The sequence below is a fragment of the Drosophila navojoa genome, chromosome 4 (assembly GCF_054131105.1).
Source record: "Drosophila navojoa isolate 15081-1374.11 chromosome 4, UAZ_NAV_1.0, whole genome shotgun sequence".
Taxonomy (NCBI): domain Eukaryota; kingdom Metazoa; phylum Arthropoda; class Insecta; order Diptera; family Drosophilidae; genus Drosophila; species Drosophila navojoa.
The window spans coordinates 174313-200455 of record NC_142892.1 but is presented as its reverse complement, the minus strand read 5'-3'; the positions used below and the strand labels follow the sequence as shown (position 1 = coordinate 200455).

The window sequence follows — 26143 nt, the reverse complement described above, 5'->3', positions numbered from 1 at the left end:
TAGAATGGTAGATTCTTTTAAAAAAGTTCTTATATAGGTAAAAACTAAAAATTCTTCAGGGACTTTGCAGCAAAAGTAAAATAAAAATGTTGCACAATTTGTTATATTATTTATTACACTTATTACAAACAGCATATACATACATAGGTAGCAAAAAATAATAATGCATAATTTGTTGTATAAGCCTAGCTACTTAGTTCGTTAATATTACACCATATACATTTAGATACAATATTTAATTGTGTTAGTCATATTAAATATTTCTAATGATTTTGCTAAAACTAGTATATTTTTTCTTCTGTATAATTTTGTTTTACTAAATGAAGACTTGCAGCTGGTGGAAGCATTATCCAAACGCATTCCTAACAAAAATACAAAAAAATTAACATTTAATCAGATTTGCGAACATTTTCAGAATTGTTTTTGTGGCTACAGGTGCCATAAAAAGAGCCTTAAAATTCATTAGAATAAAAATGCACAATGGTTTAGCTTTCAATTAAAAAGTAATTAAACTTAGTCAAAATGAAATATGAGTCAAAATGGAAAAAATCTCTCGGTAGCTGGTCCGCAAACCTTAAAACGGTTAGCATTGAACAATAACTCTCAAACTGTAAGCGAAGCAAAAAGTGTTTTGTGTAGTCAAATCAATCTTGATAGAGTGGATAGGTATATAATGCATATAACATATACTATATATATATAATATATATATATATATATATATATATATATATATATATATATATATATATATAGCATGGAGAATGCAAATACATATGTGTATGTTTTTAGAAGAGCTTTGCAAAATTTGTTCAATATATACTCTCATACCTCCATTAGACTACACTTCAAGGTATACATTATATAATTTTATATATTATGAACATCTGAGGTTTATTATATATATGCAAAAAAACTTTACAGGAACCGTTTGCCTCATAGAGACAGTTCGTATTGATGTAAAAAATAATTTCATTGGAATTTTTAGAATTTTTACTTCACTGGGAATTTATGTTGCATATTCTGTTGTTTTTTGTTCCTTCCCTCGCTCAGTTCAATTGATTTTGTATTATAATTTTTTACGACGCTGTTTTTTTCTTTCTGTGTTTGTATTTTGGGCTATTTCCTTGTGTTTCTTTTTGTGTTTTCGTTCGCTAAGTCAACCGCTAGCACAGCCAATTAGGCAAATTAAACAGTCTGTAATCCTGTCCATACAGCAGCACCGCCAGACTTCCGATTCTGAGCTTAATACAATCAATGTGACAATAATTACTTAATTAATTAGCTGCTCCCGCTTGCCTCATGCCTGTTGTTGCGTCACACATTCAAATCGGCCATCATTTTGCGAAAATCATTCAGCGATCCGTACATCTCAAAGTCCCCTCCACCACCATTTCCGTTTCCGCCCCCGTGGCCATAGGTTTGCGCGTGGGCGCGTATATGCGGGGGGCGTGGCAAGGTGAGTGGCACAGGTAACAGCTCTGGCATTACCGAATGATGCGTGATCAATGCTCGCAGCGAACTAAACTCCTTGGTGAAGCCCTGTTAAGAGAGAAAGAAAGAGAGAGAGAGAAAGAATATTTAATGAAAAATATTTAATGACTGCAAACTTTTCCATAAACAAAATAATAAATAATAGTACAGGTCGCATTTGCTCGGGTGTTACATCGACTCGCTAATTGAGCACGCAAGAATGAGTATGTGAGCGAGATGGCTAGTGCCTTTTTATATGTGTGATAGAGCAACAGTCCACGATGAGAGCTCTCTAGTGTGAGGGAGGAAGAGAGCCTTTCTATTTAAGATTTACTCTTGCCTCATCTATGGGCTGCATGATTGGCACCTGCAGCCAACCTGATTGTTGGTTGACCCACCTTGATCTTATAGCCGCGCTGTGTTCGCAATATCAAGTAGTGGGCCACGCGTGGCGCGGGAGGTGGCACACGCAGGGATAATGCAAAGCAACCCGGCTTGGTGCTGCTCTGGCGTACTAGGAAGGCGCCTGGACTCTGGCGGGATAGCACCTCCAGTGATATCTCCCTGGGTATGCCCGCCTGATACCAGGCGGCTCCCTTCAGCTCCTGCTGTTCGGCCAGGCTGAGGTTGTCCAGACGCAAAGGGGAACTCGCTGCAAACAGCTTCGGACTGGAGTTGGCTGAGCCAGGAGGAACATAGAAACAATATGTTAGTATCAGCAGGCGGGATCAGGAGATATCGCTAAACAGAACTATTGCAATGCCTACCGCTGCATGTTTCTCTCAAATATTTCTTGTTGTTGGGTAGCTCCGACTGTAAGCGCTGTGTAGCCGTTTCCAGAGCCGTCAGCGACTGGCGGCAGGAGTCGCCGAATTTGCTAGCCACATACTTGTCCGGCTCACAGATGGCCTCGTTCACATAGCCATCCGATATGGTCTGCGATGAGCCCGAGTTCAGGGATGAGGAGCAGGTGTTGTGGACCAGGGGGCGGCTGTCCTCGGTGCCACGCAGCAGTCCAATGCCCATGGTGAGGCGTTTCACCTGAAAGTAGATCGGCACAGAGTTCATCGATAGTTTTGCATAACTAGGATTCGGCTTCGTGTTGGCTGCCAATTTGGCCAACAACGAGAAAACTTTTCGACCCAACCCAACGCCACGCAATAATTGCCATTCACTTCGCTGAGTCTGGCCACAAAGCCAGCTAACAAGGAAATCACTTTAGTCGACGAGGACTAAGCCAAAGTATCATTAAGCTGCTAGACGACGACATGCCCTGTTAAACAGTTTGCCTCTGGCTTTAAACTAGAATTTATAAGACTGCTTTTTCAACTTGTAGGATCCATATGGATCATAAATGTATATAGGTGTATAACATGTTTAGCCCTTTGAAGGATACACTCCATTTTGACGCTCTCCCTGTGTTTAGAGGGTACCCTGGCAAGCAAACGCTTTGAAAATCTATGTGTTAAATTTTTGGTTACCAATAAAATGTTAACTATGTCGTCACTACCCCACATGCCACACCCCCTCTCAACCACTGAAGGCTCCTCTCGTCAAGCTGCCGACCCCCAACTGGAAGTTGCTTTGGTTTTTGGGGCTGCGGTAAATTACTTTGAAATGAGTTAAAGCAAAAAGTTTCGCCTGCTTGTGGGGCGGCATTTAAAGCGTTTCCAATTAGTAAACAGTTCCGCTGAAGTGTTGACTGGCTGCTTCCCAGTTCCGCCATTTCCCCTTCCCCGTAGCCCCATCCTATTTCTTATAAGTTATTTACCTAATTTGCAATAATTATGTTGATTTTATGTAGCCACCGAAATTCGCTTTTGATGTGGCATTTAGCTCAATGAGCCTCAAGCCGAACTAAGTCCACTTTATCAGACTCATGGATAGCAACATTATGTAGTTCACATAATGAGGCTTTTGTAGAAGTTGACTATGTAGATATGTATTATTCATGTTTATATAAGAAGTGTGTATTTTCTGTTAAGGGTAGAGCTCTCAATTTTTTTATTTTCTGATCTTGCCGTTTCCGCTCCTAGAGCATTGCTACTTGTCTCACTTGCACTCGCAGAAGGAAGCTTGCAGGCTGTCCCCTAATCAAGCACTAGACTATGTTAGAGCTACTTGAAGATAAAAGATTTCATATTAGGATTGCTTGTCCTCGTTTCGGCTTTGCAATCCTGCTGTGCATCATTTCGCAATCGCAGCTAATTGAATTGGCAGTCAGAGCTGCTTTATCGTTAAGCATGCAATCAGTGTCAAGGGGTAGGTCGGAGGGGCTGGGGTGGCAACCTAATGGCCCCATTATGCTAATGACATTGGAAAAGACTCTCGCAATATGCAAAATCCTCAACAAGACAATGCGCCCAAGTGGCAGTCGGCAGGCGATGCTCGACAAATCCGGCTGACAACTGCTAGAAAAAGGCGTAAATATAAAAAATGCAATACAGTGGGAGAATCGAAGAGGAGCAGAGATGAAAACAAGTGGAAAAAGAGCAAGAGAGGCCGAAGATGCTGCAGAGTGCAGGCAGAAAGGTAGGCATAATGGGAACAATGGAACAATTGGACTGGGGGTGTGTCCTAAGTTGCAAGCGTTCGGCAAAGTACAGCTTTGCAATACTCTGTAACTAGTGGGTGCCCGCGCTATGGCTATGACTAGCTAATGCCTGCATATGTAACAGTGAGTGTCTGGTATGGTTGTTGGGCATATATGCGAGTATATCCGTCTCTTCATCCGAGGCAACAACAATAAGTTGCTCTATATATGTTTTCTGAATCAACTGAACCTTCATTTCGCATATGCCTACTGCTCCTGTCTATGTTTGCTTTCAGAGTATTTTCAAGTAGAGCACTCTCAGTGAGTGCATTCCAAGTTGTTTGTGCCGGCATTTGATTTGGTCCTTTCTCTCCACCTTTTGTCTATCTCCCCAGTGACTCTCTGTCCTTTGTCTGTCGTTTAGTTGGCAGAAAACTTTTGCCTCGCTGCAGCTCCAGCTGCAGCTGCAGTTGTCAGCTGTAGGCCTATAGATATATAGCTGTATGTATATTCGTGTGTAGGTGTAATTGTGTGTGTAGAAAGCAGGACACGTAATGCCAGCGCCAGGATTTTGTTGGCATTGTTGCAGCGATTTATGTGTCATAAAGTCACTAAGTTAACGGCATTTGGCTGCCACTCGCCTGGCATGCCTGCTGCAAGTTTTTCATTTCCCACACACTCACACACTCACACACACTTGCACACTTGCCTTCTCACTTCCACCTGTACTTGCTCAGCGAGCGTGTGTGGGTGAGGGAATGCAGCAGAAAATGGCGCGTTGCACTTCAGCTTTCCAGTTGTTGTTGCTGCTGGAATTGCTGGCGGCGCGTGCCAAAGTGCCGTTAGCTGGAAATTTGCATTTTTGCAAATTAATTTAATGAACGCTTTTGGGTCTTGTTTAGTGGCAAACATTTTTCGAGTACGCCATCGTTCCAAGCTGTTGGAAGTGCTTCACTAAATTGCATTTGATTTTCGAGTGCTGGCAATTTGTCTGCTAGTTAAAGCCTTTGTAAAGTTATTTAAAATTTTCTGCTTTAGGTTTGAAGTCGCTCGAATGTGAATTGAACTAGTCCAGAGAAACGCTAAGTATAAGAGACAGGATTGATTGATTGATGGATTCAGATACATTGATTACTGCACGATGGTCAGTTCTTTGACAAATATTTAAATAATATTTCTTGAGTTTTTCTTTTCCCTATTATGGCTGCCTTTGCCAAAGCTTTGATGAGTCCTGAAAGTATGCAACATTTTTTGCTCACTTTTAGCCATTTTACTTCGTTTGGCAGCTTCATTGACATTCAAATGAAATCGATTTCTGCTAAGTAAACCAATAGAATCAATCAATTTTAGCAGATTTATTCATTTGACCAGGACTAATACACAATTATGCAAAAATTATGCAAGGACAGGAGCGTACAAGGCAAAGCTTTAATATTGAATTAGTTCGATTGTACATCATGACATTTTATATGTGTTATTCCATCGTTTCTGCTCCAGAAGTCATTAGGCCAATAGTCAAACTTAAGCATCATTGAACATAGAATTTCTATTGCAGCTGTTACTCTGCTACGTCATTTAAAAATCGAGAGCATGCTCACCAGAGGCGGTTTATCAACCAAACGACGACAATTATTCATTTCAGTTGGGGAATTGTCCTCCTCGGAGCTGGGTGAACGTGGCATCTGCTGTTCGCCCAGCTCTTGGCCATTGTGTTGGCTGTGCGCTGTATGATGGCTGTGCAGCAGTTGCAGCTGCTCCACCTGATGACGGGGCGTGGCACGTGGCTGCACAGGATGCGAATGCGAGTGGGAAAGCGAATGCGAATGAGGATGCTGATGGGAGTGAGGCTGATGTTGATGTTGATAATAATGAGCTGTGCTGCTCGCTGTGGGTGCGCTGTAAGAGAAGCTTTACTGGCTGTGGCACACTTCAGCGCGGAATGATGATTTACCTGAAACTTAGCTCAGGTAGCAGCTGGACTAGCTGCGACCCTTCCGCAGAACCTTTCGTTTCGCCAGTCTCAATGAGCGCTGCCTCCGCATTGGCCAGAGTTGCGGCCGAAGATGTTGCCTCTGCTGGGGAGTTGGTGAACGCGGCTGTATTATGTTGCGGTTCCAGACGTATTCGTATATCCTGCATGGCCGTGGGTGTCCACCTACAACATCTGCGAAAGAGTTAAGAGCCAAGTTGAAAGCTTGTTAAAAAGAATACTTATTTGGTCCAAAAACTAAAAGTTATCACCACATTGGTCACTTTGGGTTTATGTTAATGCTTATGATTTCTTGACTCGCTCCATGCTTGGAATTTCTCTCTATCATTCTCTTTTTCTCTCCCTTTCTTTGTCTCTGTTTCTCTCAGACGTATTTTTGTGCTGCTTGTTGCCTTGTTAAACTTTTGCTTTAAGAGTCACTCAAGTTGTGTGGGCTTAAAGGCTGTAAAACTTTTTTGCCCACAACTTTCAGCTTATTGAATTTTCACACACACCCCAAACACACACATACGCACATGCTTATAGTTTGTAAAAGTTTTAATGCAATTTTAAGCCCTTGCCTATTAGTTGCAAATCGTTTCCAGATTTTCAGCATATTAATTTTAAAGCTGGCGTAGCGCCTTCTTTGCTCTTTTGGCGTAACTGTTGCAAATTGGGTTAAGGTTGTGGCACACCCGCCAGCTGCTTATTGTGCCATAGTCTATACTCTTACCACATTTAGAGCAGCAACAATGGAAAGGCACAAAAGGCTGCTGCTGGCTTTGGGTTACATAACAACATTTGCAAAAAGTAGAAGCAGAAGTTGTAAACGGCCCGAAGCCAGTTGAGCGTAGAGTGCTCGGATTAAATTTGCTTCCCAAATTGTTGTCAATTGTTGTTGCTAACACAGCACTCAAGATAGGGGAAGCTGCATTCACGAACATCGCAAGCAAAAAAATGCGTTGTTTACAAAAAACCAAAGAGCAGTTTGTTGAATCTTCGCATATCACTATTATAAGCTTATTTTATAAGTTACATTAATGATGGAAACTGAAGAAATTGCTGAGCAGCTTGCATAAAAGAATACAAGTCAACTTGGGCTTAAGCTATGCAAATGCGATTGACACTGGTTTCTCCTTGCTGCTGCCGTTGCTGCTGCTGCTGTTCTGCATTTAACATGTATACGCCATGTTGGCTCTGCATTAATTTAACTAACGACGACGACGACGACTAAGACAGTGGGACACAAATGTGCTGACATTTTGGCACTTGATGTAAAGTTGTAAAGTTGCTTTTGTACAAGTTGCAGAATGTCATCAGTGACAACAGCAACAATCACAGCAACAACAACAATAGCAACAGAAGCAAACAACAGCTGCCAACTGGCTTATCTCACATTTCTATTGTCTTGCGATTTCTAGCTGCAGCGGACACGCCCAACATGTTCATTAAACTTGTCATACACGAAATGCATCAACATGGTCTCTAAGTCTTGCAACTGCAACAATAACAACAACAACTGCATTTCCAAGTGACAAATTTCAAAGCACGCTTTCGTGCGTCTTTTGCTGCTCTGTACAAAAGTATATATGGAATTAGACTGTGTTAAAACAATGACATACGTATATATGTATATTTCTCATATAAATATCCTCTTTGTAACGATGTCCATGGCTCATTAACAAGTATACGCCATGTTGGCTCTGCATTAATTTAACTAACGACGACGACGACGACTAAGACAGTGGGACACAAATGTGCTGACATTTTGGCACTTGATGTAAAGTTGTAAAGTTGCTTTTGTACAAGTTGCAGAATGTCATCAGTGACAACAGCAACAATCACAGCAACAACAACAATAGCAACAGAAGCAAACAACAGCTGCCAACTGGCTTATCTCACATTTCTATTGTCTTGCGATTTCTAGCTGCAGCGGACACGCCCAACATGTTCATTAAACTTGTCATACACGAAATGCATCAACATGGTCTCTAAGTCTTGCAACTGCAACAATAACAACAACAACTGCATTTCCAAGTGACAAATTTCAAAGCACGCTTTCGTGCGTCTTTTGCTGCTCTGTACAAAAGTATATATGGAATTAGACTGTGTTAAAACAATGACATACGTATATATGTATATTTCTCATATAAATATCCTCTTTGTAACGATGTCCATGGCTCACCACAGCGCTCCTCATTTATTAGACTGTTTTATAAATTTACTGACTGATTGATGAGAAGCGCACATTCAGCCATTAGAAAGAGTTTTCCTCTCTTTTATCTAATTGTGTTAGTTTCATATTAACTTGGCATTCTTATATTTTTCACTTTTTTCTCCATCCTGTGTTTGCTAGTAACTTAATCCCAACTTGGCTTCTTTTTATTGTCTTTCACTGCTTTCAGCGCGCCATTTGATCAAATTGAAATTTACCTTTATATGCTGTTTGTCTGGAACAGCTTGAACTTCCACAATGTTATGAGTGCCGCCACATCCTCAGTGCTAAGCTACTGTATGCTACTCTGCGCTTTCGCCAATAAGTTTTTATATGTGCACACACACACACGCACACATACATTTGCTTGTTAGTTTATTGAAATTGATATTATGCGAGAGCTGCTGTCAAGCTAACTCTATAAAGACGGTTTGGTGTGCCTGTTGGGCTGTCTGTCTTTCTGTTTCCGTCTATGGTTTGTCTTTGGCGGGCACTTTTATTTCTATTTTCCATAGAGATTTTGTTACGAAATTCATTGTTAAATCGCTTGGAAATTTATTTTTGGATGGAGTGAAGGCACTGCTGTCCCTGCTTGATTGCCATATGAAAGTGTCTCGTGTCTCATGTCTGCACTCTTGTCTTCTTATTGTCTGTTGCTTCCTATTTTCTGTCTGTTTCCCATTTAAGTGCATCGCAAGGGGTATTCACATCTCCAGTGTGAGCTTCAGAGTGACATGCTCTCTCTCATAACTTCAATACTCTTTGAACTGTGATTCTTATATTAATAGTAAAGACCTAACTAATTGCTCTCCTATCTGATTTTCGTCTGCTCAACTATATATATGCTGACTTTTTGGGACAGGGTATTTCGCAGTCAACTATTCTGAGTGGCTATACTCTTATTTATTTGCAGCTCTCGTTGAGTCCATATTTTCTTCTGACTTTTATGCATTTGTTGAAATTCAATCGGAAATTCGACACATGGTGCCCTATGTGACTCTCTTAAAGCGCTTTAATCAATCGGCTGATGAATGTGCTACAAAAAATACACAAGAACAGCAACAATAATATCGGCACAAAATGTCAGCAGTCTTTGAACTTTTGGGTTTCAGATTTTCCGCCTGGGTGGCCGCTGCTGTTGCTGCTGCACTGTAATAACGTGCTTCCAACGTAGTTTGCTTGGGCGATAACTAACGGCTCAGTCGATCATTGACCACGCTCTATGTGGGAATCGGGAATGTTTGTGTGGATGCCAGCTAGCCGGCCTGGCCTGGCTTTCTGCCTGCCTGTTACGTGACAATCCGCAGCCCAGTTTCATGTGCCGACATGTGGCATGTTGTAGGCAACATATAACAGAAGTAGGCGCGCCCTGGTCAGAGCTCCAGGCTGCAAGTTGCAAGCTCCAACAGCAACAATAGCCACAATGAGACTTTAAATGTGCACCGCTTTCGGCTTGACATCAGCGACGAGCAGCGACAAGAATAAAGTGCCCAGCACTGGCCTTAACAATGAGACAGCAACCACAGCAACAACTACAGCAAGAAAAGTGTAAAGCCAAATGGTTCCGCCTTAAATTTATGAACTCCAATTGGCTGATATTTTATTTACTTAAACTGCTTAAACTTAAAATGCCTTAAGAATGTTGTCTTTATTTTCTAGCTAATTAAATTAGCTTTCATTTCAAACAAGATTTTGCTCTATACTTGATACTATTGTGCATGCAATATTCGTCGTCCTCCTAGGCAATATTAAATTTCAATTAATATTTCTGATCAAGCTGGCGGGAGCATTCATCAATCTCATTGTCAGAGTGGCAGTAGCACGAACAATGTTGAAATTTATGTAGCCTTCACGCAAGACGCGATTTCAATTCAATTATGAATTATGCGAACAATTCAGCTTGACATGTTCGCTCCCGGTTGTAGAGGCAGTGGCAGTGGCAGTGGCAGTGGCAGTTGCATTGCAGCTGTGGCATCTGCTGGCGCTGTTGCTGTTGCCCCTTCACCTACTCTGTCAATGCCACTAATTAAATGCAATGTTGTTCGCTCGATTTGTTGTGCTAATGCTGCGTAATTACGGAATGCAACGAAGACGGACACGACAGCATTGACGCGGCGGCAACATTCCAAGACGTTACTCATACGCCGCGTGTGTCAATAGAACAGCAGAAATGGCTCTCCAAATCGCTACATCGTGCAGAAATTGTTGCTGCTGCTGCTGTTGCTGCAGCTGGGCCCAGCAGCGAGTGAGGGCGAAGGACGAACATTGTCAGGCGGCTGCCTGGCGACGTCTCCGCATTTGGCATGCCACAACAATATCAGCAACAACAACAACGAATGCGTCTTTGTGTTGCCAGCACTTTGTTGCTGTAGCCATTGTTGTTGCTGTTGCAGTTGTTGCAGCAATTGTACATTGACACCTCATGGCTACTGTGGGCCTCTTTTTATAAAGTCCTTTACCCATTACTAATGTACCGAGCAGGGTATATGGATAGTTACTTATAGTTAGTAATAAACTGAGGAATACGAACGGTCAGATGCAACATGCGAACTAAGATTTGGGCATAATCAGGCATCGTAAATAAATGTCGACCATAGATATACAGTGGATGTATTGAGTTCCCTAAATGGTTCTATTAGAGAGAGGGCAAAAAATAGACTTATAACAGATAATAATTTAGAAAAGACTGTATACAAATAGTTATGCAAACGTATTTCTCTCAACTCTATACTAAGTCAAACTAGGGCATCTTCTAGTCATGCCCACTCAACTAGAGCACTTGAGCAAGTTTTTCCTTAATTTTATTTCTGCCCTATGTAGCTTGCGCTGGCCATGTACATGAAATTTATGTCGCCTAAAGTGCAACGTTGACAATGTGCGCTTGTAATTTGTTGTTGCTGTTGTTGGTGTTGCAATTGTTGTTCCTGTCAGCACTTGGCCATGGCTATTTAATGATTGTGTCGTGCAAATGCCAAAGCAAAGAGCTGCTGGAAGCAACTTGGCTGCGATTGCTAAAAGAAATGCGAAACATTTTTCACGCCCTCGGGAAAAGCGTCAGCTGTTGCGCAAGTTCAAAGGCGAGTCAGAGAGGGGCAGAGAGAGCAAAGAAAGCAGAGACAGAGGGAGAGTAAGAAAGAGAGAGGGTGAGGCCTGTGCTGCATGCAAATGTCACATGCAATCATAAATGCATATCGCTTCGCGGTTCAATGAAGTGAGGCGAGGCCAAATAGTCAACACATATATATATATATATATGTACATATATATATATACACACACACACACACACTATCCTGAGACGCATGGGAGTGTAATAATTTATACAAATGTCTGCGGCTTTTGACTTGCCACTTGCCACCTCCGCCAACCCCTTGACCCAACCTCCGCAGCCACCCTCCAGCTACCTCCGCCCCTTCACTAGTTGCGACAGTTCAATAAAAGTTATGCAACAAACGCCGTCTGATGACACACTTTGTGGCTGGAGTGCCGGGTCTCTGGCAAAAGGATGCTAGCGACGCGGGTGGGCCAGGTGGAGATGCGTCTCCGGATGATTGAAAAACTTTTGCCTCGTTGATGCTGAAAATGAAATATGTTACAGCGTTTCGCTTCCGATACTCTGTAGACTGATGTGAACGACTGGACAGGGAAGTAAGACTTTTAGGGATGAAATGTACCTCGAATAGGAAATAGGAAACGTCTATTTTCTCTACTACCGTCTATGATATTTTCTAGTCTAATGCCTTATATAGCTGAAAACTGGGTATCTATCAGTTGGCCACTTTAGAGGTTTTTATTCGGATTTGCGGCAAGCATGAAGTATTATAAGCGAACGAATGATATTTGCAAACTGCAGCAAGCGTGCAACGTTAAGGTGTGACAGTTGACTGTCGCATCCTTCGCTCTCGGCCTCCTCAGACATCGGGGGCTATCGATAAGCACCTTTGGGGACAACTGAAACGCTTGAGAAATGCAGCGGGACACATGACTTGGTTGCGGCGGGATCTTAAGTTACTTCTGTTGTCACCAGATGATGCGAGCTGCTGAGACACAGCCAAGACTTGTTTCTCGCGAAAATTTTGTTGCTTTGAGATTTCAGCTATTTTGGTTTTCTGTTTGCAGTTTTCAGCTTTTACCTTTTTACAGACTTTTCAAGTATTATACGTAATTTGTTCAAGTTGAAGTCTCAACAACTTTTATTACTATACAATATGTGTTATTAGTTTTAAATTAAGTTAAATTATTGATATTGTGATTTTAATATATAGCTAGCAGAAGAAGTTTTTCAGCTGAGAGAGATCAAATATGGGTAATACTGGGACCCTGCTCTAATATATAATCATTTGTAAATTTTCCTCCTGCTTATCTGCCTTCTGTTGCCCTCTATAGTGTTTTCTAGTGTGTCCCAATTATCCGACTAAACATTTCGTTTTTAATATCAATCTCCACGCTATGTTTACAATCTAAAAACTTCTCTTGATTATTTTAACAATAAAATGAAACATTTTATAATTACAAATTGGAAAAATTTCAGACACCTGATGACTCCATTGATGTAAAACTGGCTTTTAATTTCCATTTGTATGCTGGTGCATCGAATTAGTTAGCCAAAAGGCACTGGGGCTTCACCTTGGGACCCTAATCTTACGAGGCAAAGCCAGGGATGCACGGGCATGGCTAGTCGTGCCACATGCCGACTGCATTCCATTAATTAACAATTAGTGCCATCAAAGGCGCGGCCGCTGCAGCAAACGCAGACGCAGATGCACTCGCAGTCGAAATGCGCAGGGCAACACTGAGAGAAAATGAGTGTGAGTCTCTCCCAACTAGCAAATAGAGCTTTGCAATAAAATAATGGCTATTCAAGTCGCTGGCTGCATAGCCTAAAATTAATTGTCTTGGTCGTTGTCTCTCGTTGAACCTTACGAGATTGCTTGTGGCAATATATATATGTATAGGCTTTCTAGCAGTGTACTTGAAGGCTGCCAGCGGTAGCTGGCAAGGCGTTCAACATAAGTTTTTGATGTGCGCGTCACTTTCCGGTACATGAAATTGTGTTGAAGCGAGCAGGATACGGTAGCTGAACATATACATATATATATATATATATATATATATATATATATATATATATATATATATATATATATATATATATATAAAAGATGTACAATCGGTTGATAATGATGCGGCAACGTCTGTCTGAATTTGGTAGCAACAAGAACCGCCGTTAAGGGGGCAAAGATCAGAGAGAGAAAAAGCGAAAAAGATCTGTGAGCGATGTCAAAAGATGACAGCGATGTGGATGACGGTGCTCGGCTGGCTCGCTGATGACTTGTGTAATAAGTGGAAAGAATCTTGTCTAGAAACAATAACTCGTTGCCTTTCTTTGAACTTGAATTGCAGTTGTTGCATGTTGCATGTTGCATGCAGTCAGCTACAACAATAACAACAACAACAAAAACAACAACAACAACAGCAACAGAAGCAACAACAACAATAACAACAACAATATGCGAGTTAATGATGGTCTCTCGACTGTTGGCTAGTAGATCGCTCTCCGCGGCTGGCTGGTTTAGCCAACTACTTGGTTTGCCTGCCTGACTGTTCTGTGCGCCTGTTAACTTGGCCATGAAACATTCGATGCTTGGGCGAATTTCACAACCGGCATCGGGAAATTGTGAAAAAGTGAGTTGAAAGACACAAATACACACACACACATTCACTTATACAAATATAGACCTAGAGTTGTGAAGCGAGAGAGGGAGAGTGAGCGAGGTAGCAAGAGTGGGCTACGTGTTTTTCTTGTTTTCTTTTGCACCGCATCTACGCGATCCAGTCTGCTTAAGTCCTCTGCGCTCCTAAATTACTCAGTGCTCAGTGCTCATCTGGAACTTGTTTTCTTCCCATATTTGTGCGTGGCGTTGGTGTCAGCGTCGGCATCTCAACCGCAAATCCTTTCGGATATGAATTGAATTCATATTTTATTTATGATCTGTTTATTTTTATTGTGCATGCCACATGATCATCATCATGCTGATGATAATGACGTTTCTGTTGGAAATTGTTGCCGGCTCTTGACTTTTGGCATGGTGAATGCTATGCCTGCCAGAAATGAGAAAACTTCTAATTGGAATTTCTAATCAAGTTGGAGCAATTTTAGGTGATTCGGTCTCGAGGAAGTGTTGGCCACGGCAACAGCTGATGGATTGTGGTAAGGCCATAGGCGAATAAGCAGCTGAGAGCGGGATAGACAGAGGGAGGCACATTTACTAAAAAAGGGATATATTACGATTATAAGAGAGAGGCAGGGGAAAAAGGAAATCGAAAGATATGTAGAGGAATGGAACGACCGAGAAAAAGGGAAAGTTAAAAATATAAAATATACAATTATTAGATTATCTAGAATATGACAGCTTAAAATGCTTGCAACTATAATAAATGTCAAGCTAACGGCAAGCATACTTATATTATACTTCAATCTTTATGGAATATAGAATACGCCTATAGCTTAGCATCAGCAATCTGGCAACTCTGTTTGCTTTGCAAGTGATCTGTCCTTTGCCCAGCATTGTCTGGCGTTGCTGTGACTAGCTCTATTCTTAGCGGCCAATATTCAGTTCATCCGCCAATGGCCACGACTGCGTCTTTTACGACTACAGACGGGGCGCCCCACACGACGATTCACAAACCAAATCGTTGTTGTGGAAGTGCGAGTGATGGAGAGAGAGACGAACGGGGTATGGTAGATTTGTGTGCGCCTTGATTGCCTCACCGCGCAGCTTGACAAGCCGCTGCTCCTTCAACCCGCAGAACCTGCTCGGCGCCTACTGCCCTTTGCGCCTCCTGCTGCAGTTCCATTTTCCGCTGGAGCAGGAGCACATGGCCTTAATAGTTTCTTACTATGTGTAGTATGTGTATTTTTGCCGGGACATGGCGCAACTGTTGGTTACTACGATTATTATTGTTGTTGACATGCCGTTCCACACTGACAGCGGGACAATTTAGAGGCTCTTCGCTTTTTCCGGCCATTCCACGACTATCCCACAATAGTAGGCGCCTACTTAGCCCAATCCCAGATCCAAGTGTCTGCCATGCTTGGACAGCTGTCCGGGCAGTCAAATTTCAAAGCAATTAGACCGCCAACTGATCGCAGCTCACATCTTCAATCGAATCGCATCGTATCACAGCTTCTAGCTGCTTATCCCAAGTGTAAACGGAGGCAAGCACTTGAGTTTTGATGTGTGGCACTTTTCTGGTGTAGTGGCAATCGGAAAACTGCTTTCTAATGGCGCTACAGAGACTCGACCTAAGCGCTTTTCCGGCTCAATTCGAAAAAGCATTTAACTCAAGAGCAGCAATTTAGGTATTTCATTCTCTACCAGAAATAAAGAACTTGTTGGAATCTTTTTCAGAAAAGTCTATATCTTTTTGATTTTCAACAGGTTTTCGTATAATTTTTGCTAAAAAAATTTTTGAACGTGTATAAAAAGAATGGGTAGGATTCCTCTTAAATTATGTGAGAACCGTAAGAAAGGACAAGAACTAGATGATTAAGACAGTTGTCTGGATACATTTTTAAAGAAAAGTATTTGGTAATTTCCCAGATTCTCATTTATTTCAATTTGAAGGAAAAGAAAGACTTTGCCTGCCTTTTAACTTGCATATGAGTTAGTTTGTCATAATCATTAACTCGCGAACAAATGCAAGAGAATATACATTCTCTTAAATTTATTATTGTAATATTTACAAAGAGCCAAAAAGAAATGAAAATTTTTGTTTTTGGCTTGCCAAAAATATTTTCATTATGAAATTGACGCTCGAGATGAGAAAACAAATGAGAGCAAAATCCGCAGTGTGTGTGTGTGTGTGTGTTGGGGTGTATGTGCCTATGTGTGTATTATGTGGAATGCAATTAAAATGCGCGCTGGGTCGGATAATGCTGCTATATACTTATATGTACTTATACTATCTGGCACATGCGAGCAGTTTAGTATGCAAAAAGCGAGAGACGCAAACAGCAGCAGGAATGAAATCAGAACGGAAGCTGAAACAAGTAAATGCTGTCAAAACATAGGTTGATTGACTGGAAGATACTTCGTACAATAGAGAATAATGTCATGATGAAATTATGATATATATGTATCAGAGATATTCTTAAAAGTGCTTGATAAGAATATATCGAAACTTATCGACTACTGAGCTGAAATTTATGGGAAGTAATTTATGAAAGACTGGTATGCCTCTTTTGATTTAAACAAGTCCCTAGGGTATACAAAGAGTTAAACAGTTTAGCGTCGCTAGCCGCGTTCGGCTTTAATGATAATGAAGATTATGCCGCTGTATTGGAGCGCCAGGATGAGCACGAGGATATGCGGATGCGAAAACGAATGCGGATGCGGATGTGAATGGGGATGCTGTTGCTGGTGATGATGTGCTGGTAGCCAACGTAGTTGTTGTTGTCGTTGCCGCTGCTGCTGCATGTGGAATGAAATTGAAGCTGTAGCTGAAGCTGAAGCTCTTGTGCGTTGTTTTGGAAGCGGCAAAGCTGCTCGCGGTTCTGGGGCTTGGGACTGCCGCACAGCTCCCCTCAGTAATTCTTTCTGCTCCGGCATCCTACAATCCGCATCCCCCTTTTCGCCTGGCAGTGAGTGCAACTTCAACAACTTCAAGTGGCCTCTTAACGGGAACCGTTTCGCATTGCATGCTGGCATTTTAGCATATTGCAGCACAGTGGAAAAAAAATGATGTAAACAAATTTCAAAGAAAACAATTTGGATAATTACATTATTTTGATGAAGAGCTACAGTTGCATGTGCAAAAATAAGCTGACGACGAGTGCAGAGAGGGAAATAGAGAGAGAAAATGAGAGAGAAAGAGAAAGAGAGAGAAAGAGAGAGAGAGGGATAGAGAGAGGCGAGCCTGACAGGGGAGAGACAGTTAGGCAAGAGGAACCATAATCACTTTGCTGTGTGGTCGTCGTTCAAGACAGATAATTCAAAGTGTGGCAGGTTCGTTAGCATATTGCAAGGTTGATTAAGCTGAAGACTACGTAATAAGAAACAGAACTGGTATATCAGCTTGCTTCAGTTCAGCTTCAGTGAGTAGATATAACAATGGCTGTTGCGACTGAGGCAGAACTTTAATTGAGCTAGGCTTTTGTAGAAAAGTATTTCAAATAAGCAAATATTGGTTTTGAAGTGTACTGCGCAAGGTCTGCGACCCTACTCCTTTTCGTTTATTTTTGGCACCGTTTAGATGCAATCAACACGAATAACCGAATTACCCACAATTTTTCGTGGGCTTCCTTTGTTGCCTTTGCCTTTTGGCTAGGCGCTGCCACGCTCAGCCCCCGCCAAAGGCAACAGCTCATGGTTTCACATTAAAAGCAACAACGGCAACAACAAGAGCTGCAGCCACCACAATAATAACAGCGACTGTGGTACACAGCATTTGATTACGTAGCCCATTTCCATTTGGCCATTTTTCGTTCGACACGCCTCCGCATCTGCCTTAGAATCAGACGCCGTGGCTGCTGATGTTGCAGTTGCCTCTTCTGCAGGTTGCTCAATTCAATTGCAAAAATCGTCAAATATTGCCGGCGGGCGTCAATGTATTCAATTATTATTATAAGCTTTGCCTCTCTCTGATGCTCTGTTGCTGCCTGCTGGCTATTGCCTGCCGCCACCTCCCCTTGGACTGTTTTGGGAGCTGGAATTGATTTGGTAAATTGCTAGGAAAGCCGTGCGAATGGCCAAAACAATTTTCCAGCATTTGCATAATTGTCCTCTGTTGTGAAAACGGTTTGACTTTGTAAACGTGTCTTTTTCGATTCCTTAATGCATATCGTTAGCATTTCATTAAGGGCGTGTCCCACTCCCTCCCTAAATATTGTGTTAATATTTAAATGTATTTGGCTCATAAATAAGCCAATTGGATGTTATTTAGATCAGTTTATATGTGGCTGCGAGTCATCGAACGACAACTGCGGATTCGCCTTGGTCTTTCGTTCTCTTTTAATTGCCCACGAAATACAATAAAAGTTCAGCTTAAACAGGTTTTACTTTCTACCTGTGACTGTTTTTGTTTTGTTTTTGTTTTTTTTTTTTTTTCGATTCCCCTACATTCGTCGATTTTCTGTGGTCATTTTGACATATTTTCTACCTGGCCGTCAGGTGAGTTTGTTTTATGCCTGTCAAATTTGCTGCTTATCAGCCTTTGACTTATCTATCTGTCCTTCTGTCTGTCAACGTGCCAGTCTATTGCTCACAGTGGACGTATGGATGCTCGACGGGTGCCTCCAAAATGCAGTTGCTCCTCTTATCTCGAGGGAGCACCTAATTGGCTGCTGACGTCCGATAAAGTTGATAAGGAATGCAACAAAATATATGTACACCGGAGGGCTGCATTCAATTGAGTTGTTAAAGTTTTACGGAAAGAGGCTTAAGTTTTATGTTTAATTAACAACTTATCGAAGCATTCTGTGAACGATCTTAACAACTGTTCAAATGTTTGAGAAAGATATAAAGATAGAGACTTCGAAATGGAGCAGTTGGAAATTAATGAAGATATCACTTGAAAACTGATTATGTGGAAAATAGAACCAGGAACGAGAACAAAATTGATTTTCTATTATTTCCTCTTACTTTGTTTGCTTATACTAAATTGTACTATATTTACAAATTGATTTAGCTAAAATTAAGGGAACCTGTAAAAGTCCTAGCGCCCAATAATATTTCTTAAATCTTCTACTATGCATGAGCTTCTCATGTCCAACTACAGTCTACAGTCTACACAAGCACACACAGAAACGCACACTAGAGCACTCCTCGTAGTCACGCTGTTGACATAACTTCAGCTCATTTCTGTGACACGACAAGTTTACAGCGCTGTCTGTGTAGTTGAAGTCATTTGGTTTAATTCGTCTGTCCAAATTGCTATTTATATGCATCGCCCTCGCTTTTAATTTGTGCTGCAAATCACGAGGTCCCCATTCGAGCTCTTTAGCCTGCAAGAGGCTAAGTGGCTGGCTCCGGCCGGGGGCCCAATCTGCAAACAAAATCAACAGGTGGCGGCGCATATTTCAACATAAAGCTGCCAGCCAAACCGAACCGACCGAAATATCAATAAAAATGCCTTTGCTGCGATTTCGTCGTGCCACAAAACGGACTGAGAACTGAGAACTGAGAGCTGCCGGCCACATAGATAATTTTGCAAGCATGACTCGAAGCTCCACTAGGGTTCTGTCTTTATCTAAATATCCTAACAGAAAGTTGGGGTGCATTTCCGCGTAGACTCTGTATGAGAGGAATGTAAGACGTTCATAACATGGATATGCAGAGTAAAACATAGTAATCATACTTAAAAGGCATTGCCATTTAATATTTATTTAAAATAACATAATCTTCCAAAATTTGTTTATGTTATTTCTATTTACTTTATTAATATTGTCTCGTATTAACCTACATAAAACGTAGCTAACTACGTTTTAAAATGTAGTGTATTCAAGGTTCGTCTTCTTTGATATAAAAATGATTCTTAATTTGGTTTTCTATTTGTTGTAGTTGTTGTTTGCATTGCATTTAATTTATTGGCAACACTTTGCTCGGCTGCTGCATTTAAACGACAAGTGTTGCAAAGAAAAAGGCAAAATTAAAGCGGCGCAAATTAAAAAAAATAGTAGGGAGCTGGCAACTAGCTGGGACGTCAACACTAGAGGGGCTCAAAGTGCCAGCAAAAGAGAGAAAACTTGTTTGCAGCTAAAAAAGTATTAAAAAATCGCACAAGCCACACTCTGCTGTTGTTGCTATTGCTGCTGTTGGTACTGCTGGTGCATTCAGCAAGTGACTTTGGCTTCGCTTGGTCGTCGCTTAATAAAGGCAATGAGCTGAACAAACGCGGCGGGGTGAGCTTTTAACGCCAAAGGCCAAAAGTGTTGGCAACACAAACAAATAAAAAGCATTGTTGCTGCTGTTGCTGCTTGCGCACACCAGCAACATGTGTAGCAAAAAGCCCAAAATGAAGACATGAGCCGCAACAAGAGCAACTGCAGCAACGATGACGACCTTCTTTTGTAAACGCGCGCTACATAATTGCAACATCCAAAGCAGCAAAGCTAACGAGTTCGGTACGGCCTTTTGTTACCATGTGTGTGTGTGTGAGTGTGAGTGTGAGGTGTGTTGCATTTGCCTCTATGCCACTGACAGTTGAGAAATTAGAACGGTTTTTTGGTCTCTGCAAATCACATGCACGTGCGTCCTATGCGTTCTATGTGTAATTGGCAGCTGTTGCAGGTGTGTAAAAAGAGTGCTGCTGTTGCTGCTGCTGCTGGTGGTGTTGGTGTTGCTGATGTTGTCCGAGGTCAGCGGCAGCTGCAATCAGTTGGCCACACAGACATGCCGAGGCAATCATTGAGCCCTGTCAGGGTGTGTTTAATCAATGTTGCATTTACCTTTTTATTGTCGTACACCTCTGCACAACCTAAGCACCTCCACTTGTCCCCATCGCTCACATGTTGCTCATGTCGCAAAAGCATTAACGTCGGCCCATTTGCACAAATCTTAGTCGTCGTCAGCGTCAGCGTCATCATCGTCGTCGTCGTCGTCGTTAGTGTTGCAGCCATGTTTGCTGTAGTTGTTGTTGTTGTTGTCGTTGCTCATGGCCAGGCCTAAAAGTCTCGGCTTTGTTTCTCGGACTGCGTAGGTGGATATTGGCGCATGTTACTGTTGCTGCCAGCAGCCCTGCGGGCTCTTGCTGTTGCTGTTGCTGTTACCATTGATTATTGCCCCTCGTTCGATGCGTATAAATCGCAACGCTTAAATCTCCGCTTAAACTTGTAAATTAAAACCTTAATGAGACTGTACGAATTGCTTTGGCTGTTCTGAACGTCGGCAGCCCATGCTGTGTCGAGCTACACGCATTGCTCAACTAAAATTTATGCTCCTCTGCTTCGTATGTATCTGAACATTTTCCATTTTATTTGGAAGCAATAAGAAGGCATTGACTCACATTGAAGTGTGTGCAGGGAGGAAATAATATTTTAAGAATTCTCATGCCAAAATGAAGTTGAAATCGTCCATGATATTTTTGGATACAATGGGAAGAAAGTATTTTTCTCTCTTTTTGAGAAAGCTTTAAATTAAGTATCGTTACTCAGACTAAAATACGTTGAACTTATTTTAAATAAGCAAATTGTTATTTTAAGCATTTTGCATATTGAAAAATAATAGTTTGCATGCAAATGCCTTTAATTATAAAGCAAGCATTTCTGCTACTGTCAGATTCAGAAAGCGGCAATAGTTGTTGCTGCAACTGTGCAGCTGCTACTCTTACTGTTGCTGTTTTTGCTGCAGAAGGAGCCAATAGCGTGTCAGCTGACACGTTTTTAATTTTCAGGCAATTAGTTTTTTGTTTCTCTGCTATCCAATGCCAATCAGGGGCCACAAACACACACACGAAAACCCCCTGAGTTTGGTATGAATCAGGGAGCAGGTGGGGCTGGGATGACTGGGAAGTATTGTATAGTATCTTAGCCTACCCGCATTGTCGATTAACTTAAAATGATTTCATTGCTAATTAATGCGCTGTGAATTTTCTCACGCTTCGCCAGCGAATACTAAAAACTTGTTATTCTCCTTCGACCGCACTCAGGCAGCAAAGTGTAACACACACTAAAGAGTCTTTTCATTTATTTTTTCATTTTTTGCCATTCTTTGCCTGACTTCCTCAACAAGATTTGCATAGTTAGTTAGTCGCATGGCAGCTTCATTCAATTAAATGGATTGTTGTTTGGCCAAGCTCTCGCGATTAGATGATTACAGTAAATGTTTTAATTAATTAGTTATGCATTTTGCTGCATAACATACCAACCTTTTAGATAGGAATGCGCTTTATAACTCGGCTATATCCGTTTCGAAAGTGTCAACAGCTGCAGCAACAGGTTTTCCAAGAGTTCCACAGACCGCCGTAATGTTAATTCCTAATATTAATTAGTTTCAGCTATGCGAGCTTTCAGATATGTTTTCAATGATAAAATTGCATATCTTTTTATTTATACATAATATCTATTAGATATTGATTTATTTCGAATGGTTGCACTCTTTCTTAAATTTACTTTTAATTGCTGTGCATTACGAGACAAACTTCGCAGGCTTTGCAGTTGCACCCAGATCTTAGCACATCTGTGCACTCCACAACAAAGATGATGAACCCATACATTCGCACTCTCACACACTCAATACACGGCTTTAGCCGACTCCGATTTCGATTTCCACTCTTCGAGTTGCGACTGCGACTGCGATTGCGACGTTCGCTTCCGCTGGCTAAGCGTAAACGACTAAAAGCGGCCACATAAATTTCAATAGGCCAGGCAGTCAGCCAGCCAAGCAGCCAAGCAGCCACACAGCGAGGCAGAGTCAGGCAGTCACACAGGCAGCGGCTGTTCGGCTGTTCGCTGTCATGGCAGCAATAGCAACTACAAGAGCAACAGCAGCTGACGTCGACGTCGCACTGTGGTTTAGTGTTGCAGTTGAAGAGATTTTTATCATCAAACCAATTACTTATACTCGTATTGTTACTATTATAACCATTCTTCTTTGAATTACTATTTGTTTATTAAAAATATAATCTATACTTTAATTTATATGTAATAGTAATAAGTAAATTTTTCCTTTCTATTGGCTATAAATTTAGGCATATTTAAGTAGTTAATTTATTAATTTATTTTAGTTCTACAAGTAATACAAGTACTACAATTATCGTATTTAATATTTGTGTGATTTCAGTTCGTTTCATTTGCTGCTGAATCACTGTGCAACTGGCAACCAGTTTCCTTCCATTCACATGGACATTGTGGAACGTAAGTAATACCGTCGTTCACTGTTGTTCGCGGGTGTTTCGTATTTGTGTTAGTCTCCTCGTCTGTGCCGTGTGTGTGCGTGTGAGTATGTGTGTGTGAGGATCCCATATTGAGCCATGGCATGGCAAACTGGGTATTCCAGCATCCACAGCAGCCAATCAGAGTCCACGGCAGCCACCGCGCCTTATCTTCTCTAATGATAACAAGTTATTTTACGATATCAAAACAGCAGATTCATAAATTTTATGCAGCACTTGTTGGTCTAAGCCTAAGAGCTTCTAATTGATAATTTCTCTTGCGGCTTAAATGTTCATATGCCCTTTAACTAATTAATAGCTTCAATAATGGCTTTAATAAAAGTTTTTTACGGGTGGTATTTTATATTCGTCGGAAATGAAAAGTTGTCGTCGATGGATGACCACTTAAATATAACTTTATAAAAAAGTTAATGTGAAGAGTCAGATTTTGCTCATAATTCAGCAATTTGGATTGAACTGAAAATTACATTTGAGACTTACTCTTAAGTGAGCTCTCCCTATCTCTAGTTCACATATTAAGATCATTGAATTCTGCTGTGCTGACACACGTTCAACTAGTTTATCACTCTGGCAAGTTTTTGGTTAGCGCCAATAATTAATTAAAAGCGCATTAAAAATGCTAGCGTCACACACTCTGAGCCATGCTGCCGCCAAAGTGGCCCACTCTGTGAGTTGTCAAGTCAGAGAAGCACACTGCGAAAATCTCTGACAAATGCCAAATAGCAGCTACAACAACAACGCAACTTCAACAGCTGCGTTAGCAAATCTTTTTCCACTTCTGCACAACTCCAAAGTATTTACAAGCATCGTTCGCAGTCGCATCTAAAAATGTTTGGCATTTGGCAACACGCACCAATGAATAAATAGCAGGAACTCTACGAGATGGGCAGGGTAGGTGCAGGGAGAGGTATGGGGTGGGCGAGAGGTGGCGTGGTTGGGGGCCAATATGTGACGACTAGCCGGCTGCTAAAATGTTTGGATTTCAAACGAGCTCATTTTTTGCGTGCGTGGCTGCATTTCAAAATGATTTTCAATGCAGCTGGCTGGGTGGCTGAAGTGGGGCATCCTGGTGATGGAAATGAAAGGCGGTTTTAGTTAAGTCTACCCGCTGTTAGCTGAACTCGAGCAGGCAAGCGTAACATGTCGGCGACCGCAGACGGCGTGACTCGGATGAGGGATGAGTTATAGAGGCGACCACGCGTGAATCCAAATCGGGATGTGATGTGATGTGATGTGAGTGCTTTTTGCATGTGTGTGTTGGTGTGTATATTGGTGGGTGTGTGGGTGTGCATGCTGCACAAAGGCAAACTACAACGTTGCTCATAATTTATGACAAGACGCTAAAGCGCTGTCTGATAAACAGCAAAGCAGCTGAGAGCTGGCCCCGGTGCATTTCGCCCAAAAACCTTTTTGCTGGCCACATTTCCCAGCTGCAATATTATCAACGGTAGCAGCAGCATCAGCAGCCGCAGCAACAGCAACATCTTCAGCTCAAGCACATTCACGAAGTGCACACAGAAGCCGAACTTGCTACGAAGCGTTGTTGTTACTGCTGCTGGTTCCACGCGGTTCTGCGTGCCACACGTTGTGAGCTGCTGTCGCTGCTGTTGCTGCTGCTTCTGTTTGCGGACATCCACGTGCAACTCGTTGCTGTGCGCCGCATCAGTTGGCAGCGTGTTTTTTGTCGCCGCGTCGACGCCAGCAGCACCGGGCGACATGGCAACATCATCGAGTTGCTCGCGTTTGCCCCACCAAAGCAACTCCGACAGGAATGTTGTCGGAGGTAAATGTTGCCAAGCTGTCACAGCACAAATAGAACGAGAGATTTGATCTGAAATGAAAAGAGAGAAGGAGAAAGAGAACAAGAGAGTTGAAGAATGTGGAATAGAAATATGTTATTGTGTTGCTGTTGCTAAATAAGCTGAACTACTATTGTTGTTGTAATTATTTTTCAATTGTATCTTGATCAGAACTAATTAATTTTAGAGAGTTTTTTGTTAGTAAGCTTCTGGTGAAAGAAACGTCTTTCAAGATTGAAATAGACAGAATAAGTATAATATATTTAATATCTCTGTTGCATAAATCTTTTAGAGGTTATTTCTCAATTTCTGTACATTGAGCAACATCTTTCATATGCGATTGTGTCTAATTAGTAATATATCCGTCTAATTATTAACTCTTCTATGTATGTATTCCTCCTACTGTTTGATTTTGAGAGAAGAGTGCTTTGGACACGACAATTCAAATAATTATGTGTATATATGGATATACCTTTAGTGTATTCTCCCACCTGCTCATCTTCGACACATTAATCTTTGGATCCATCTTTCATAACACGTGTGTCAAAAGCCATTTGCTGAAAATTAATGATTCCTTGCTAATGAACCCAGATTTGACTAAGTTGAAAAATCACTGAAGACTTGCAATCAAAGCAAAGTTGAGTTTCTGCCTCAAGTGGCTTTTGTGGCGCAATTAGCATGTGTAATTGGCATTCTGTGGCACATGGTGAGTCATTAGGAGGCATTCGGAGGGTGCAACATATTTTTGGGCCAGAGGCTAATTGCTTGTTGTGTTGCTGTTGTGTTGTGTTGTGCTGTGTTGTGTGGCATAACGGCAGATGAGAAAAGGGGCGTGTTGCATTGCCGCTTAAGAGCGACAACAAATGCGCCCCTAAATGGCACTTGCAACATGCTCTTGGGGCGTGTGCTTCATTTGGAAGGTATCAATTAAAGTGCGAGCGAAATAAATGCGAAATGGAGAGGCGCAGCGTGAAAAAAGTGAAATTTCAATTAATCATCGCAAGGCGAGGAGCGGATGGCCAAAATGGTTCAGTTCACACTCTTGGTCCTGGTCTGGTCTGGCCAGGCGATAAGATCAAAAGATCAAGCTGCAAGTTCAACATTTGGCAACGCTGTCTTACAATTCGTGTTGCTATTGTTTGCTGTTGCTGTTTGGTGTTGTAGTTGTTGCTGGTTGGTGTTGCTGTTGCTGCTGCTGCTGCTGGTGTTGTTGGTGGCTGTGGCACGCGCACTGCGCCGGCTCAGGTCAAAAGCGTGCTGCT

At 41.7% G+C, this 26143-nt stretch overlaps 1 protein-coding gene across 3 annotated transcripts; it reads right to left on the bottom strand.

The window, feature by feature from the left end:
* Positions 1–94: 94 nt before the first annotated feature.
* Egfrap (EGFR adaptor protein) lies at positions 95–22558 on the bottom strand. 3 transcript variants are annotated; one of them, XM_030384089.2, is made up of 6 exons: positions 22057–22558; positions 5958–6170; positions 5605–5902; positions 2241–2514; positions 1872–2152; positions 95–1542 (listed from the first exon to the last, which is right to left on the bottom strand). In XM_030384089.2, exons 2-6 carry the CDS (start codon positions 6143–6145, stop codon positions 1318–1320), a joined length of 1266 nt encoding a protein of 421 aa, XP_030239949.1. In that variant the 5' UTR covers positions 6146–6170; positions 22057–22558; the 3' UTR covers positions 95–1317. The 3 variants fall into 3 exon arrangements, with proteins under 3 accessions (XP_030239949.1, XP_089115647.1, XP_089115648.1); XM_089259521.1 differs by lacking the exon at positions 22057–22558 and adding an exon at positions 20639–21124; XM_089259522.1 differs by lacking the exons at positions 5605–5902; positions 22057–22558 and having other exon boundaries at positions 5958–6095.
* Between the last annotated feature and the right edge of the window lie 3585 nt (positions 22559–26143).

Coding starts and splice junctions, on each gene's coding strand:
- Egfrap (XM_030384089.2), bottom strand. CDS start 6,145: ATGCAGGATATACGAATACGTCTGGAACCGCAACATAATACAGCCGCG. Junction 5,903..5,957: donor CTACCTGAGCTAAGTTTCAG/GTAAATCATCAT, acceptor CTTCTCTTACAG/CGCACCCACAGCGAGCAGCA. Junction 2,515..5,604: donor TGGTTGATAAACCGCCTCTG/GTGAGCATGCTC, acceptor ATCTACTTTCAG/GTGAAACGCCTCACCATGGG.